The sequence below is a fragment of the Dendrobates tinctorius genome, unplaced genomic scaffold (assembly GCF_039654945.1).
Source record: "Dendrobates tinctorius isolate UK_male_01 unplaced genomic scaffold, ASM3965494v1 ptg000005l, whole genome shotgun sequence".
Taxonomy (NCBI): Eukaryota; Metazoa; Chordata; class Amphibia; order Anura; family Dendrobatidae; genus Dendrobates; species Dendrobates tinctorius.
Window position 1 is genome coordinate 32,632,304 of NW_027361673.1, and position 18,303 is coordinate 32,650,606.

General features: G+C 41.6%; 1 protein-coding gene across 1 annotated transcript in view; it reads right to left on the minus strand.

The window, feature by feature from the left end:
- Nucleotides 1-1,096: 1,096 nt before the first annotated feature.
- Nucleotides 1,097-18,303, minus strand: part of PIK3R4 (phosphoinositide-3-kinase regulatory subunit 4) — an 88,263-nt gene continuing 71,056 nt past the window's right edge. Inside the window, exons 18-20 of the mRNA XM_073569308.1 lie at nt 17,359-17,447; nt 16,828-16,939; nt 1,097-1,590 (exon numbers count right to left, since the gene is read on the minus strand). Coding sequence (XP_073425409.1) covers nt 1,420-1,590; nt 16,828-16,939; nt 17,359-17,447 — 372 coding nt within the window. The 3' untranslated portion in view covers nt 1,097-1,419. The remainder of the gene's footprint in view (nt 1,591-16,827; nt 16,940-17,358; nt 17,448-18,303) is intronic.

Here is an 18,303-nt window from a genome sequence, read left to right on the forward strand (position 1 = left end):
GTGTGTTATAGCACAACCCCTTTATTGCCCTCATGCACATTAGACTCATGTTCGCTAAACCATTCAATATCGACAGTCTAATGTGTATGGGGGAGCCAGCCAACTAATGGTCAGGAGAGATGTTGCTTGAGCATGTCCAATTTCGGACTACCGATTACACTGTTATTCCGGAGATAAGCAACAGGCCTACAATCAGTTGGTGGCTTTCTCATAGTTAACACAGGAGCGCTCGGCCGGACAAGTACACCAGTGTATGCGAGTCTTAGCTGAGATGGCTGTTGGACGAACGATCAGCATTGTTCGGCCAGCTTTATTTGCTGCTAGACACATCTAGTGGCACCTTACCCACTAGGAAAACAAAAGGATGGTGTTTTGAAAATTCAACAATCTGATTCTTACCTGCCCTAACACCATCTTTGGTGGGTTTGATTGAATAATCAGAAAAAGGTGAATGGTAGCCTACAAGTTCCTGCTTCAACCTCTGCCTTCGAAGTTACATTTCTACATGCAATGGCTTACTTTTCTGCTAAGGTGACATAGATGTGATCCAATGGTACCCCTCGTTTAGCATGAGTGCTCTAATTAAGAAGTCAGATGTCATGAAAGTTCATCAACAATTCGCTTCCATTGATCACCCTCAATCACCGGTCATTTGCAATTTCTAAGGGTACCATTACACTTAGCAATGCACCAGCGATCCCGACAACGATATGGATCGCTGGTGCATCGCTAAGTGGTCGCTAGTGAGCTGCCACACAGGCAGATCTCACCAGCGACATCGCAGGGGTCGCTACTTACCTGTCAGACGCGGCGATCCAGACGTCCTACTCCCACCTCCACGCGTCGCTGCCACAGGAAGCAGCCAACGAGAAATGATCCAGGACCTTCTTGCGCGATCAGCGATGAGCAGCGGGGGAGCCGGTCGGAGGTAAGTATCACATGTAGCGATATCTCTAGCAATATCGCTATAACGTCACAAAATCGGTGACGTTACAGCGATATCGCTATGTGTAACGGGGGCTTTAAGGATTCTTCATTAATATCTGAATACTTTATATGCTGGTGTTTGAAACTAAAAAAATTGATAAGCAGAGAGTTTATTTTCTTATTTTTTTATTAACAGTAGTGCAATATCCATACTTCAGGATATGTAAATAGGTTATTAAATCACTAAATAAACTAACAATGATTTTAAATATTATGTATCCATAATTTACAGCTGGTGTACACTGGGAATGAGACACTTGTTTGCATATCAAGATTAATAATGGGGAACATTTAAAAAAAAACGGTTTTCTGAGCTTTCATATCAGACTTCATCTTATACCAAAAAGCCTCTAGCTCTAATGTAATGAGAAGCAAAGTCTTAGTGGAAATTAAACACTATGGTGGTACTTTCAGAGATAATAGTCTTAACAGTCATTTCCATACTTTCACAATCCCATCTCGTGATCCAGTTACTATAAAACCTTGTGTGGTTTGGAAGGTGGCCATATCTGTAATAATATCATGATGTCCTGTTGGTAAGGACTCTATTCCTCTTCGTGGGGCATCTTCACTGGGCCCTGTTGTATGCTTGCACTGAATTTCCTATTAAGAGAAAAAAAAAAAAAAAAAAAGGAATTTTTTTACCATCATGAAAATTATCCATGATAATAAAATGCATGAAGAAACAGGAGAAGACCGTGGAAAACCAATGACAGTAATCTATATGCAAATAGTAGAATAAGTGAGCAACTCTAGGGAGTGGAAACCACCTAGAGCCAACAGGCTACCATTATCAGGAACATTAAAAGTGATCTTCAAATGTGCGATTTTAAAAATTGTATTAATAAAAGATGGATTTCTTTTGTACCCTTTAGAAGGACACACAATTTATAGCCTTCTTTCTATGCACAATTTTGGTGAGCAGCTGTCCCCAAAATCTGGGATGAATAAAGTTGAGCAAAACGATTCGTAGGACCCTGGTCCGATGACCTCATCTTTAGCCTGTGCCCACTAGACCAAAGTTCTGCATACCTTCTACCTGTGGCATCCCTGATGTCATTTCAGATTAGTATGCCCACGTGATGTCATGCCTACTAATCAGAGGTGTCAAGGAATCATTTTGCTTAACTCTAATTGCGAATAGTGCGATCATGTGCAACCCATACAGTGGCAAGTAAAACTTTGGGCACCACTGGCCAAAATTACTGTTATTGTTAACAGTTAAAGCAAGTTGAAGATTAAATGATCTCTAAAAGACCTAAAGTTAAAGATTAGTGATGAGCGAGTATGCTCATTGCTCGTGTGATCCCCGAGTATTTGGATGTGCTTGGTGTCATCATAGCTGCATGATTTGCGGCTGCTAGACAGCCTGAATACATGTGTGGAATCCCTAATAAACAGGCAACCCCCGCATGTATTCAGGCTGTCAAGTAACCACAAATCATGCAGCTGCAGAGACAGAAACGAAATCTCCGAGCACTTCCAAATACTCGGAGACCACCCGAGCAATGAGCATACTCGCTCATCACTATTAAAGATGACAGTTTGGGTACCCTGCATTGCTAATAACTAGTAGCACCCCCTTTTGAAAGTATCACAGCTCGTAAACACTTTGCAGCGAGCCAGGCTTCTTATTTGGATGGATTTTCATTAATTATTCCACTTATGCGAGATTCCTGGGTCGTCTTGCATGCACCATTTTCGAGGGCTATCCCACAGATTTTCAATGATGTTCAGATCAGGGGACTGTGAGGGCCATTGTAAGACCTTCAGCTTGCGCCTTTTGAAGTGCATTTAGAATCATTATCTATTTGTAGAAGCCATCCCCTTTTCAACTTAAGCTTCTTTAAAGATGATGTTATGTTTGCATTAAGATTTTGCTAAAATTTCATTTAATCCATTCTTCCCTCTATCCGTGAAATGTTCCCCATGCCATTGGCTGCAAGACAACCCCAAAGCACGATTGATCCACCCCCCCATGCTTAATGGTTGGTGAGATGTACTTTTCATGAAATTCTGTGCCCTTTTTTCTCCACACACTTGATCTTTGTGGCCAAATAATTCTATTGTTACCACAGGATTAGATTTTTTTTTGCATAGTGGCGATGACGCAGGAGAGGTTTGCTTCTGATGACTCTTCCATGAAGGCCATATTTGTGCAGATATCTCTGAACAGTAGAACAATGTACCACTACTCGAGTCAATCTTTCTGAAGGTCTTTTGCAATAAAGCAGCGGTTCCAATTTGCCTCTCTAGCAATCCTATGAGCAGCTCTGAAATTTAGCTTGGTCTTCCAAACCTATTCTTGACTTCCACTCTTCCTGTTAAGTGCCATTTCTTCAAATTGAGGAAAGGTTAACTTGTTTTTCAGCTATTTCGGCTTTCTTCCAGAACAGCCGATAAGGAAAATGAGGGCTAAAGCAGAAATAATAAACTGGTGGAAAGATGGACTGAAGTGTTTGGCCATATAAAGGGTCTCCAAGTGCCTGTGCTTGGTTTGAAAAGTAATTTTGGTTTGACAGACTCCATTTAAGAAAAAAAACATGCACATGTATTTAAATGATTGGCCCCGCCATGAACCAATGAGTCCCTTTAAGTTCCAGAGAATCACTCTCCTACATATAGAAACAAAAATATATATATTTTTTTAATTCAGACATTGTATATTTCTAGAGGTTTAGATTTGACATGAGCAATCTGAAATGCCCCCTTGGCAACAGTCCAGCGTTAGCCAGTGTTCACTTCTGCGCTTGGCATCCAGGGGGCCTTGGAAACTAACTAGGCCCTGCAATAACATGTTTTTTTAGGGGAATAGGGGTTAGTCACAGGGCTATTTTATATATATTTTAATTCTATGTTTTTAATTGTTTTTTCTTTCGTTATATTCGATAGTCTCTGTGATACTGGACCTTATTGTATTCAACTTCGTCCTCATCAGCAAGTGAGTTCTGTTCAGATCTCGAAGAGTCAACATTTGAAGATATCTATATGGGAACTGTGATATGATCCTACCTTATTCATTTATTATAATATTATCCTGGAAAACCACCCCATTAACATATAGTAAAACAAATACACATACGTATGATGTTACAGAAATGGGTGTATATATATGACATAAGGGACCATCGCAAAAAATTGATAAAGAAAAAAATAGCGAACAAGGGGTCCAATACAAAATTTCAAATTTTATTGACCATAATTTTATTCAAGTATATCAGGGTAGAAAAAAGGCGAATGTAAGTCAATGATAATCACAGCCGGTACATGGGCAAAACACAATAGGGCACACAAGGGTATATGGACATGGGAATGTGCATAATTTTATAAATATACAACACCAAATTTAAATATTCCACATACACCCATAATTCTAAGATTTACCAGTCACAGTATCCCAATAGAGGCCAGATAACACTGCCACAGGAGGTGGACCAGCCACCACTCATGGCATGTGTTAGATCCAGATTTAACTACAAACAATATTACAGCATTTTATTACCTTCAGGCTGGTATGTAGTATAAGTCCACCCAGGTGTACCCTCCCCAACGCACGTTTCGGCTAGATGGCCTTCATCAAGGGGTATATACCCCTTGATGAAGGCCATCTAGCCGAAACGTGCGTTGGGGAGGGTACACCTGGGTGGACTTATACTACATACCAGCCCAAAACGTACGTGGCTGGTCCACCTCCTGTGGCAGTGTTATCTGGCCTCTATTGGGATACTGTAACTGGTAAATCTTAGAATTATGGGTGTATGTGGAATATTTAAATTTGGTGTTGTATATTTATAAAATTATGCACATTCCCATGTCCATATACCCTTGTGTGCCCTATTGTGTTTTGCCCATGTACCGGCTGTGATCATCATTGACTTTCATTCGCCTTTTTTCTATCCTGATATACTTGAATAAAATTATGGTCAATAAAATTTGAAATTTTGTATTGGACCCCTTGTTCGCTATTTTTTCTTTCCTTATATATTTTATCTTGTTTATTTATTGCTTACTTGCAGTGATGATCACAGCCGGTATATACCCCTTGATGAAGGCCATCTAGCCGAAACGTGCGTTGGGGAGGGCACACTTGGGTGGACTTATTTCACTGACCAGTCTGAAGGTAATATGACGTTGTGTGACTATTTTGTGTTTAACTTGTTGTTAGCACTTACCATGAGTGGTGGCTGGTTCCACAGCCTATGGTAGTGCTGTCTAGCTCGGATTAGAGGTCATTGTGACTGGTTATTAATATTTTCTACATTTGGGATTATGATGTATGTTCTAATTTTGTATGATATACTTGTTATACTTTGTATATTCCCATGTCCAGACACCATTGTGTGCCCTATTGATCAGGTAGCCTTCGCTCCTCAAAAAGGAGATATCCCTTTGAGCCTAAAGATACAGATATCTGGGACAAGGTCCCAAAAATTGATGCTGCAGTATCCAGATCATCCAAAAGGTCGGCCCTGCCCCTAGAAGACTCAGGAGTACTGAGAGATCTGCTAGATAAAAAAGCAGACTCCTACCTAAGACATACATGGGAAGCAGCGGCAGGGGGTCTGAAACTGGCAATAGCCGGCATCTGCACAGCCCGGTCCTTAATGATCTGGTTACAGCAGATGGAGGAAAAACTTGCATCCAAGGTGTCAAGGGAGAAATTTTTTTTTTTAGGAGAGATGCATCTTCTACATGGAGCAGCCGCCTTTTTGGCCAACACCTCTGCCGATTCCATGAGGTTGACGGCGAGGGCAGCAGGGTTATCAAAGGCGTGCTTTATGGCTTAACCCCTTTCTGCCATGAGACGTACTATCCCGTCCATGTGCCCTGGGACTTGATTCCCAAGGACGGGATAGTACGTCTAATGCGATCAGCGGCGCCCACGTGGTGAGCGCCGCTGATCGCGGCCGGGTGTCAGCCGATTATCACAGCTGACACCCGGCACAATGTGTCAGGGGCGGTCACGGACCGCCCCCGACACGTTAACCCCTTGTACACCGCGATCAAACACGATCGCGGTGTACCGGGGGTTAACGGGAAGCATCGGCAGGGAGGGGGCTCCCTCCGTGCTTCCCTGGGCCCCCCCCGGCAAAATAATTTTACAAAAAAAAAAAAAAAATAATAAATCGCTAAATAAATTAGTAAAAAAAAAAAAAAAATATTCCCCAATAAATTCATTTTTTGAAAAAAAAAAATAAAAAAAAAATAATAAAAGTACACATATTTGGTATCGCCGCGTCCGTAGCGACCCGCCCTATAAAACTGTCCCATTAGTTAACCCCTTTAGCGAACCCCTTAAAAAATAAAAATAAAAAACGAAGCAAAAAATAATGATTTATTATCATACCACCGAACAAAAAGTGCAATAACGCGCGATCAAAAAGACGCATATAAATATCCATGGTACCGCTGAAAACGCCATCTTGTCCTGCAAAAAACGAGCCGCCATACAGCATCATCCGCAAAAAAATAAAGTTATAGCTCGCAGAATAAAGCGATGCAAAAATAATTATTTTTTATATAAAATTGTTTTCATTGCAAAAAAACGACAAAACATAAAAAAACGACCTAAATGAGGCATCGCTGTAACCGTACTGACCCGAAGAATAAAACCGCTTTATCAATTTTACCGCACGCGGAACGGTGTAAACGCACCCCCCCAAAAGAAATTCATGAAACGCTGGTTTTTGTTCATTATGCGTCCCAAAAATCGGAATACAAAAACGATCAAAAAATGTCACGTGCCCGAAAATGGTACCAATAAAAACGTCAACTCGTCCCGCAAAAAATAAGACCTCACATGACTCGGTGGGTCAAAATACGGAAAAATTATAGCTCTCAATATGTGGTGATGCAAAAACTATTTTTACAATAAAAAGCGTATTTTAGCGTGCGACAGCTGCCAAACATAAAAACCCGACATAAATAGTAAAATCAAACCCCCCGTTATCACCCCCTTAGTTAGGGAAAAATAATAAAATTAAAAAAAAGTATTTATTTCCGGGCTAGGGTTAGGGCTGGAGTTATAATTGGGGGGGTTTCCACTGTTTGGGCACATCAGGGGCTCTCCAAATGCAACATGGCGTCTGATCTCAATTCCAGCCAATTCTGCGTTGAAAAAGTCAAATGGTGCTCCTTCCCTTCCAAGCTCTGCCATGCGCCCAAACAGTGTTTTACCCCCACATATAGGGTATCAGCATACTCAGGACAAATTGCAAAACAACTCTTGGGGTCCAATTTCTCCTGTTACCCTTAGGAAAATAAAAAATTGGGGCAAAAATATCATTTCTGTGGAAAAAAAAATGATTTTTTTATTTTCACGCCCAGGCATTATAAACTTCTGTGAAGCACTTGGGGGTTCAAAGTGCTCACTACACATCTAGATAAGTTCCGTGGGGGGTCTAGTTTCCAAAATGGGGTCACTTGTGGGGTGTTTACCCTGTTTAGGTACATCAGGGGCTCTCCAAAGGCAACATGACACCCGAAGACCAATCCATCAATGTCTGCATTCCAAAACGTCACTACTTCCCTTCCGAGCCCTGACGTGTGCCCATACAGTAGTTTTCTCCCACATATGAGGTATCAGCGTACTCAGGACAAATTGGACAACAACTTTTGGGGTCTAATTTCTCCTGTTACCCTTGGGAAAATAAAAAAATTGGAGACTAATTGATCATGTTTGTGGAAAAAATACGATTTTTTTATTTTCATGCCTGGGCATTATATACTTCTGTGAAGCCCTTGGGGGTTCAAAGTTCTCACCACACATCTAGATAAGTTCCTTAGGGGGTCTAGTTTCCAAAATGGGGTCATTTGTGGGGGGTTTCCACTGTTTAGGTACATTAGGGGCTCTCCAAAGGCAACATGACACCCGCAGACCATTCCATCAAAGTCTGCATTCCAAAACGTCAATACTTCCCTTCCGAGCCCCGACGTGTGCCCATACAGTAGTTTTCTCCCACATATGGGGTGTCAGCGTACTCAGGACAAATTGGACAACAACTTTTGGGGTCCAATTTCTCCTTGTACCCTTGGGAAAATGAAAAAAATTGGTGACTAAAAGATCATGTTTGTGGAAAATACGATTTTTGTATTTTCACGCACGGGCGTTATAAACTTCTGTGAAGCACTGGGGGGTTCAAAGTGCTCACCACACATCTAGATAAGTTCCTTGGGGGGTCTAGTTTCCAAAATGGTGTCATTTGTGGGGGGTTTCTACTGTTTTGGTACATCAGGGGCTTTCCAAACGCGACATGGTGTCCGATCTCAATTCCAGCCAAAAACGTCAAATGGCGCTGCTTCCCTTCTGAGCTCTGCCATGCGCCCAAATAGTCATTTACACCCACATATGGGGTATCAGTGTACTCAGGACAAATTGCACAATAACTTTTAGGGACCTATTACCCTTGGAAAAATAAAAATTGGGGGTGAAAAGATCATTTTTGTGGAAAAAATATGATTTTTTAATTGTACCGGTGTACGTTATAAACTTCTGTGAAGCCCTTGTGGGTTCAAAGTTCTCACCACATATCTAGATAAGTTCCTTGGGGGGTCTAGTTTCCAAAATGGGGTCACTTGGGGGGGGTTGCCACTGTTTAGGTACATCAGGGGCTCTCCAAACACGACATGGCGTCCGATCTGAATTCCAGCCAATTTTGCATTGAAAAAGTCAAATGGCGCTCCTTCCCTTCTGAGCTCTGCCATGCGCCGAAACAGTGGTCCCCCCCCCACATATCAGGTATCGGCGTACTCAGGACAAATTGTACAATAACTTTTGCTGTCCAATTTCTCCTGTTACCCTTGGTAAATTTAAAAAAAAATTGAACCTGAAGTATTTTTTTAGTGAAAAAAAAGTTAAAATATATATTTTTTTTTTTTTTTTTTTTTTAAATATTCAAAAAATTCCTGTGAAGCACCTGAAGGGTTAATAAACTTCTTGAATGTGGTTTTGAGCACCTTAAGGGGTGCAGTTTTTAGAACGGTGTCACTTGTGTATTTTCTATCATATAGACCCCTCAAAGTGGCTTCAAATGTGATGTGGTCTGTAAAAATAAAATGGTGTTGCAAAAATGAGAAATCGCTGGTCAACTTTTAACCCTTACAACTTCCTAACAAAAAAAAATTTTGGTTTCAAAATTGTGCTGATGTAAAGTAAACATGTGGGAAATGTTAGTTATCAAGTTTTTTGTGTGCTATATCTGTGATTTAAGGGCATAAAAATTCAAAATTGGAAAATTGCGAAATTTTCAAAATTTTCGCCAAATTTCCGTTTTTTTCACAAATAAACCCAAGTTATTTGAATGAAATTTTACCACTAACATGAAGTACAATATGTCACGAGAAAACAATGTCAGAATCACCGGTATCCATGGAAGCGTTTCAGAGTTATTACCTCATAAAGGGACAGTGGTCAGAATTGTAAAAATCGGCCTGGTCATTAACGTGCAAACCACCCTTGGGGCTTAAGGGGTTAAAGGCTGTCCGGGAGACCTACCATCAAAAGCCAAGTTATGCTCTCTTCCATGTGATGGACAATTTCTTTTTGGAAAAAATTTAGACGACATCCTTGAAAAAGCAGGGGATAGGAAGAAGGGCTTCCCCAGATTTATGGGAGATCAAAGACGACCGCCCTTTCGGAGGGGAAAATTCAATAGAGGCAGTCCTCCGGGGGATCGGAAAAGATGGGAAGACAAAAGAAAGAAGGAGTCCGGATTCATGTTTGGGGGAGCTACTTCATCTGCAAAAAAGTCCCCACAATGACGCCGATATGCCTGTAGGGGGGAGACTGATGCTCTTTCATCAGGTCTGGGAAGATATATCTTCCAACACTTGGATTTTAAACATCATAAAAAGAGGCCTAAAATTTCCTTTTTTTTCAACGGCCAAGAGCATCGTTTGTGGTGACCCCCGTCAGGAAAGGGTTAGAAGAGCAGTTAGCCCTAGAAGCAGAGATCCTAAGTCTGCTGGACAAACATGTTCTGATCGAGGTTCCAAGCAAACAGGAAAGAAGGGGTTTCTACTCACCCCTCTTCCTAATAAAAAAAAACCGGATCATTCATTCTGAACAATTATAAATCTCAAAGGCCTCAACCAATGGATAGAAAACCAGACCGTCAAAATGGAGTCGGTCACTTCGGCCATAAAGCTGTTACACCACAATTGCTTTATGGCAGTAGTCGACTTAAAAGATGCCTACTACCACATCCCGATCCACCCAGAGTACCAGAAATACTTAAGGGTAGCTCTCTACATTCAGGGCAACCTCAGACATTTTCAGCTCAAAGCCCTTCCATTCGGCATATCCATAGCCCCAAGGGTGTTTACGAAGGTAGTAGCAGAGATGACAGCCTTCCACCGAATCCACAACACAATTATAATACCCTACTTAGACGATTTTCTAATTGTGGGCAACTCGGAACATCACTGCACAGAACAAGTGGAAAGGGTAACAGATACCCTACAGAGACTGGGCTGGATGGTAAATGTCAAGAAGTCAAGGCTACAACCCCTAAAAAAACATTTTTAGGATTCATCCTGGACTCGGAACAGCAAATTTGTCTTTTACCAGAGGCCAAGGCGGAAAAGGTGAGGAATATGATCTTGGCAGCAATAGACCAACCTCACACGACTCAGAGGGGTGATGTCCTTTCTAGGCACTCTGACAGCCTGTATCCCAGCGGTCAGATGGGCACAATTTCATACCCGTCAACTGCAAGCAGAGATCCTATCAGCACAGAAATTGCTAAAAGGGCATTTAGAAGGAAGGCTGGAACTTTCCTTAAAAGTAAAAAATTCTTTCAGATGGTGGCTAGACAAAAACAAACCTAGCAGCAGGAACATTATGGCACAGTCCAGTATCCGATGTGATTCTAACGGACGCAAGCTCCTCGGGGTGGGGAGCACACCTGAGAGGACAGGCGGCCCGGGGACACCAAGAACAAAACGCATTCTCCAACCTAAGAGAATTAAAGGCAGTAAACAAAGCCCTAAGGACATTCATCCCCAGTCTAGAAGGCCGCAATGTCCGGATCATGTCGGACAACAAAGTGACAGTGGCTTATATCAACCACCAGGGAGGGACAAGGTCACACTCCCTAATGAGCGAAACCAACGAAATCTTTCGCAGAGCAGAACGACACCTACACTCTCTAACGGCCTTACACATCAGAGGGGCAGAGAACATACAGGCCGATTTTCTAAGCTGCAACACGTTAAGACGGAGAATGGGCCCTAAATCATTTAGTGTTCCAAAAGATAGTACAACTCTGGGGAGAACCAATAATAGACCTCTTTGCCAACAAAAGCAACAGGCAAGTAAAGAGATTCTGTTCATTGAACCCAAAAGACGACCCATGGGCAGTGGACGCAAATTCCATGGAAATTCAAACTGAGTTACGCCTTTCCCCCCGGTAGCTCTAATCCCGGCGGTAGTAAAGAAAATAAGAGGACCAGGCCAGAGTGATCTTGATTGCCCTGTTCTGGCCAAAAAGGCCCTGGTTTTCATTACTTCAGATGATGTCCCTCTCAGACCCATGGGTGCTGCCAGAAACTCCAGACCTGCTAACTCAGGGTCCGGTATTCCACAAGCAAGTCAAGGGGTTCCATCTGACGGCGTGGAATTTGAGAGGTCACTTTTAAAAGATAGAGGGTTCTCCCCTGGGTTGGTGGCTACACTGATGAAAAGTAGAAAGCCAGTAACAACCAATATATACGGTTGGACATGGAATAAGTTTCTGCAGTTCCTAGGAAGACCGTTAGATCAAGAACCCCCGATTAAAGCCATCTTAGAGTTCTTGCAGGCAGGACTACAACTAGGCCTAGCGGTAAATACACTCAAAAAGAAAATTTCAGCACTAGGCGCTCTATATAACTAATGTAGCAGCGAACAGATGGGTAGCTAGATTCACTAAATCCTGCCAGAGGTCCACACCAATCCCCTTGCCAAAAATAGCTCCCTGGGATCTAAACCTGGTGTTAGAAGCTCTCACGAAGGAGCCATTTGAACCTGTGCAACAACTACCAGTGAAATATCTTACCCTAAAAAACATTATTTTAGTGGCCCTTACATCGGCACATAGAGTGAGTGACTTGCAGGCCCTCTCAGTTAACCCACTCTATACCCAAGTGTACCAAGACAGGGTTGTCCTAAAAACAGACCCTGCTTATTTACCGAATGTTGTATCAGATTTCCATCGTAACCAGGAAAATTGTCCTCCCCTCCTTCTGTGACAATCCAAAAAACCCAGGAGAAATTACATAATCTGGACGTCAAAAGATCCCTCTTAGAATATATATCAGTAACTAGCCAGTGGAGGAGGTCCCCAGTCCCTATTTGTGGCCTTCCAGGGTGCCAGGAAAGGTTACGCTGTATCGAAAGGGACTATTGTCAGATGGATTAGGGAGGCCATTAGTGTAGCCTACTCAGCTAGTGGTGTCCCGATTCCTGACGTCATCAAGGCTCATTCTACCAGAGCCGTAGCGACCTCCTGGGCTGAAAAAGCAGAGGTATCAATTGAGCAAATTTGTAAGGCCGCTACCTTGGCCTCACCCTCAACCTTCTTTAAACACTATAGATTAAATCTATCCTCCTCTGCTGACTTAACCTTTGGTAGAAGGGTGCTGCAAGCGGTGGTCCCTCCCTAAGGTGTTTCGAAGTCTACAAAAATCTCTCATGTGGTGCTGTCATGGGTGAAGGGAAAACCACCATGGTTACTTAGGCCTGGATCACACTTCCGTTTAAATCCGTCGTTTTCCGTTAAAAAACGGATCCGCCATGTTTTTGGTGGATCCGTTTTTTTCCCCATAGACTTGCATTAGCGGCTACCGCTGATCCGTCAAAACAATGGATCCAAACGGATCCGTTAGCGGCAAAAAACGGAAACGAATCCGTTTGGCGGACACAAAAAAAACGGATGTGTGAAACAGGGCTTACCGGTAGCCGTTTTTTCCGGAACCCATGACAGCACCCGTATATTCCCCCCCTTTTTCACCATATGGGTGTGCACAATAGTCGGGTGCATTTGTGTGATGTGGTGATGGATAAACATGTAACTAACCGGGAAGTCCTCTCAATGCTCTGTAATCCAACTGAAGCGGGGGAGAGGTGCCGCCCCTTATGTTTCAGTAGGTTCCTGTCCTGGCGGGGCGGATCCCTCTCTCATGTGGTGCGGTCATGGGTTCCAGAAAAACCGGCTACCGGTAAGTAACCATGGTGGTATTTCCATTTTCCCCATTAGGGTTAGGGCTAGGGGTGTGTTGGGATTAGGGTTGGAGTTATAATTGGGGGGTTTCCACTGTTTGGGCACATCAGGTGCTTTCCAAATGCAACATGGCGTCTGATCTCAATTCCAGCCAGTTCTGCGTTGAAAAAGTCAAATGGTGCTCCTTCCCTTCCAAGCTCTGCCATGCGCCCAGGCAGTGTTTTACCCCCACATATAGGGCACAGCCTACTCAGGACAAATTGCAGAACAACTGTTGGGGTCCAATTTCTCCTGCTACCCTTGGGAAAATAAAAAAATTGGTGACTAAAAAGATCATGTTTGTGGAAAAAATACGATTTTTATATTTTCACGCCCGGTCGTTCTAAACTTCTGTGAAGCACTGGGGGGTTCAAAGTGCTCACCACACAAATAGATAAGTTCCTTAGGGGGTCTAGTTTCCAAAATGGGGTCACTTGTGGGGTGTTTCCCCTGTTTAGGTACATCAGGGGCTCTCCAAAAAGCAACATGACACCCGCAGACTATTCCATCAAAGTCTGCATTCCAAAATGTCACTACTTCCCTTCTGAGCCCTGACGTGTGCCCATACTGTAGTTTTCTCCCACATATGGGGTATCAGCATACTCAGGACAAATTGGACAACAACTTTTAAGGTCCAATTTCTCCTGGTACCCTTGGGAAAATAAAAAAAATTGGTGACTAAAGGATCATGTTTGTGGAAAAAATAAGATTTTTTTAATTTTCACGCCCGGGCATTATAAACTTCTGTGAAGCACTGGGGGGGGGGGGGGGGGGGTTCAAAGTGATCACCACACATCTAGATAAGTTCCTTGGGGGGTCTAGTTTCCAAAATGGTGTCATTTGTGGGGGGTTTCCACTGTTTTGGTACATCAGGGGTTTTCCAAACGCGACATGGTGTCCGATCTCAATTCCAGCCAAAAACGTCAAATGGCGCTGCTTCCCTTCCAACCTCTGCCATGCGCCCAAATAGTGGTTTACCCCCACGTGTGGGGTGTCAGCATACTCAGGAAAAATTGTACAATAACTTTTAGGGTCCTGTTACCCTCAATTTTTATTTTCCCTAGGGTGAAAAGATCATTTTTGTGGAAAAAATGATTTTTTAATTGTACAGCTGTACGTTATAAACTTCTGTGAAGATCTTGTGGGTTCAAAGTTCTCACCACATATCTGGATAAGTTCCTTGGGGGGGGGGGGTCTAGTTTCCAAAATGGGGTCACTTGTGGGAGGTTTCCACTGTTTAGGTACATCAGGGGCTCTCCAAACGTGACACGGCGTCCGATTTGAATTCCAGCCAATTTTGCAATGAAAAAGTCAATTGGCGCTCCTTCCCTTCTGAGCTCTGCCATGCACCAAAACAGTGTTCCCCCCCCCCCCCCCCCACATATAAGGTATCAGCATACTTAGGACAAACTGCACAATAACTTTGCGGTCCAATTTCTCCTGTTACCCTTGGAAAAATAAAAAAAAAAAATTAACCTGAAGTATTTTTTGGTGAAAAAAAGTTAAATGTTCATTTTTTTTTTTTTTTAAATATTCAAAAAATTCCTGTGAAGCACCTGAAGGGTTAATAAACTTCTTGAATGTGGTTTTGAGCACCTTAAGGGGTGCAGTTTTTAGAACGGTGTCACTTTTGGGTATTTTCTATCATATAGACCCCTCAAAGTGGCTTCAAATGTGATGTGGTCCGTAAAAATAAAATGGTGTTGCAAAAAATGAGAAATCGCTGGTCAACTTTTAACCCTTATAACTTCCTAACAAAAAAATTTTGGTTCCAAAATTGTGCTGATGTAAAGTAAACATGTGGGAAATGTTACTTAAGTTTTTTGTGTGCCGTATCTCTGTGATTTAAGGGCATAAAAAATAAAAGTTGGAAAATTGCGAAATTGTGAAAATTTTCGCCAAATTTGTTTTTTCACAAATAAACGCAAGTTATATGAATGAAATTTTACCACTAACATGAAGTACAATATGTAACGAGAAAACAATGTCAGAATCACCGGGATCCATGAAAGCGTTTCAGAGTTATTACCTGATAAAAGGGACAGTGGTCAGAATTGTAAAAGTTGGCCCGTCATGAACGTGGAAACCACCCTTGGGGGATAAGGGGTTAATCTTTATTTGTAGTTTTCAGCTAATGATTTTCTTGTGCTCGGGGCGGCCTGTGGTGCTCTGCTTACATATTCATCTGTACAGGATTATGATCCCTCAGTGACCTGACCCCTATTTTACATACTGAATAGGTTTTGAAAAAAAAAAAAAAATTCACATTCAGCAGGCAGGCACCAGTGCTGTAGCATGATTACATGTATAATATGCATGTAATTATTTTATTTGGCGATATACATTTATTCAGAAAAAGGGGCGGCTGGCGCTATTTTGAGTTTTTTTTTCTCTCTTTTCTATTATGCCTACAGTGAACAAAATGGTAGCAGGTTGATTTTGGAAAAAAAAGACAGCGTCCAATGCGTTATTTTTGATTTATTGAAGTCACTTTTCCTTTTATGCCTTGTGACAATTGCAGATTTTTTTTTTGCGACCGTCTTCCAAAAGGCACTTGAGGTTCATGATATCAACGCAAAAAAAAAAAAAAAAAAAAAAAAAAAAAAAAAAAAAAAAAAGGTTCTTTATTTTTTTATTTTTGTCTTTAAAGGAATTTTGTGACTTTTCAACACCGATAGATGAAAATGCTTGAAAAAGTCGAAAAGACACAGTAAAGTGAAAACTCAAAATCTTACGATGCATCAAGAAAAAGATAAATAAAAAGCAACATTTGGCAAAATTCGAATTTTGTTTGACCATAAAAGTATCAGGATAAGGAAAGTTGATGAGTAGGTATTAAAAAAAAAAAAAAAAAAAAAAAAAAATATTTTTAAATATTTAAAGGGGTACTCCAGGAAATAAATTTTTTTTGCCCTTGCCCTCATATGCTACAGAGATGAGATAGAGCAGTTTTATGGTCTTAAGAACCCTTGTAATTCCATGTGACAAACTGTTCCTCGATGCTCCCCTCTATCCTGTCTGGGTCATTACATCATTAACCAGAGTGCTGCTCTCCCCTGAAATACAGCACTGGGAAAGAAGAGCTACAATATGCTACACACACTGCTCTGAATCTATGCACTGATAGCATTATTTCTGGATAATGATACCAGTGCATTATTTCCTGATACCCGTGATGGATTGATTGTGACGGTATGTAATGACATTACAGTGCAGCTCTCCTCCCGAAGTGGCAATGGCAGCAAGAACTGGCCGAGATATCGCGCTAGAAGGACAAACCAAATCAGTCATACTAGATCACAAGGAAAAATCTGAGAAACCTGCTCTAGGGAAGATTGAGTCTCCCCCACTGTATGACGGAGCCTCCTTAGGATTGGGCAATATCAAAAGGAACAAAAGTAACCGACCCCAGCGAAGAATCTTTGCTAAAGTCCTCTTAAGGGCAAATTATAATATTTGTCACCCTAAACATTAGAAGCCAATATTTCCACAGCAGATTAGGAGGGGAGGGAACACAAAAGTTATCAAACTAGATTTTAATTCTATCGTCTGTCACTGCAAATACCCCAACATTGCATGTTACAAGAAAATGACATGTTACCTGGACAACTTCTGTGCCCTCGATAATCTTACTGAAATAGGACACAGGTGGCTGAGTGTTATTGCCTCCGGCGATTATATATGATCTCTTTGGACAGGCCAGGTTCCAAAATCTAAAGAGTTAAAAAAATAAAAAATAAAACACATGATACAGATCAGTATTACAAATTCTAAAGTACATGAAGAAACATCACTATCCTAGTTGCAGGAAACTATCTAGTAGTCGCTCAGTGTATGATAAGTACAATTTGTTAAAATAATCTTTGACTACAGAAATCAGCATACGGAACGTATTAAACCCTGGCTGTGTTATGTTTGGAGACTTCAGCTGCTTAAGGAAGCTATACCAATAGCGAGAGCATACTAGGAAATTCCTTAAAGGGAATCTCTCAGAAGGATTGTGCATAGTAACCTACACAGTGTCAGGTCGGCGCTTTTATACCGATTAAAAGGATAGCTTGGTTGCTGGCAGGTTTCTTTTTTGAAAAGACAAAAAAAAAAAAAAAAAACCACTAACTAGAAATACATGTACCTTATTTTCATATCAGACCCCGCAGTCAATAATATGGGGTTGCCATCAGCTGGACTGCAGTAAATTCCATTAACACTGTGTGGTGAAGGCTGTAAAAAAAGGAGGGGGGGTGTCACTATAATGATGATGATGAGTCTATAGTAAAACTATAAAATACTACATGCACTATGGAAATCGCACAAACCAAAATCGATATATGAAGAGAATGATCATATATTTCATTGTACCTCACTGTATTTTTATTTAAGCCTTTCACCCCCTGGGCCATTTTCCTTTTTTGCTCCCTTCTTTCCACAGCCATAACTTGTTTTATATTTCCGTCAATATAGCAGTGTTGTAGCACTTGTTTATTGCGGGAAGCGTTGCACTTTTGAATGACACCTAATTTTACCATATAATGTACTGAAGGATGGGGGAAAAAAAAAATCCAAGTGCAATAAAATTGCAAAAAAAAAATGCAATTCCACAATTTTTTGGATTTTTTTTCTTTTTTACCATGTTCACTAAATGCTAAAACTGACCTTCCATTATGATGCTCCAGGTCATTACAAATTCACTGATACCAAATACATATTTTTTATATGCAAGTGGTAAAAAAAATAGGGATTTTTGTGTACTCACCATAAAATCTTTTGGGGACATAGAGTCAGTGGGTGTTATGCTGCTGCCACTGGGAGGACACTAAGTAAACCAGAAAAAAAAGTTAGCTCCTCCCCTGCAGTATACACCCTCTCGCTGGCTGGGATTTCTCCAGTTCGGTGAAAAAAGCAGTAGGAGCATGAACAGTCGACAATAACCATAACCAAGTCAAAGCCTAAGAATGCTACAGTGAGCCAAGAGGCTAAACAGGGTGGGTGCTGTGTCCCCCAATGATTGGCTCAGAGAAAAGGATTTACAGAGTACACAAAAATCCCTATTTCTCCTACGCCTCATTGGGGTCACAGA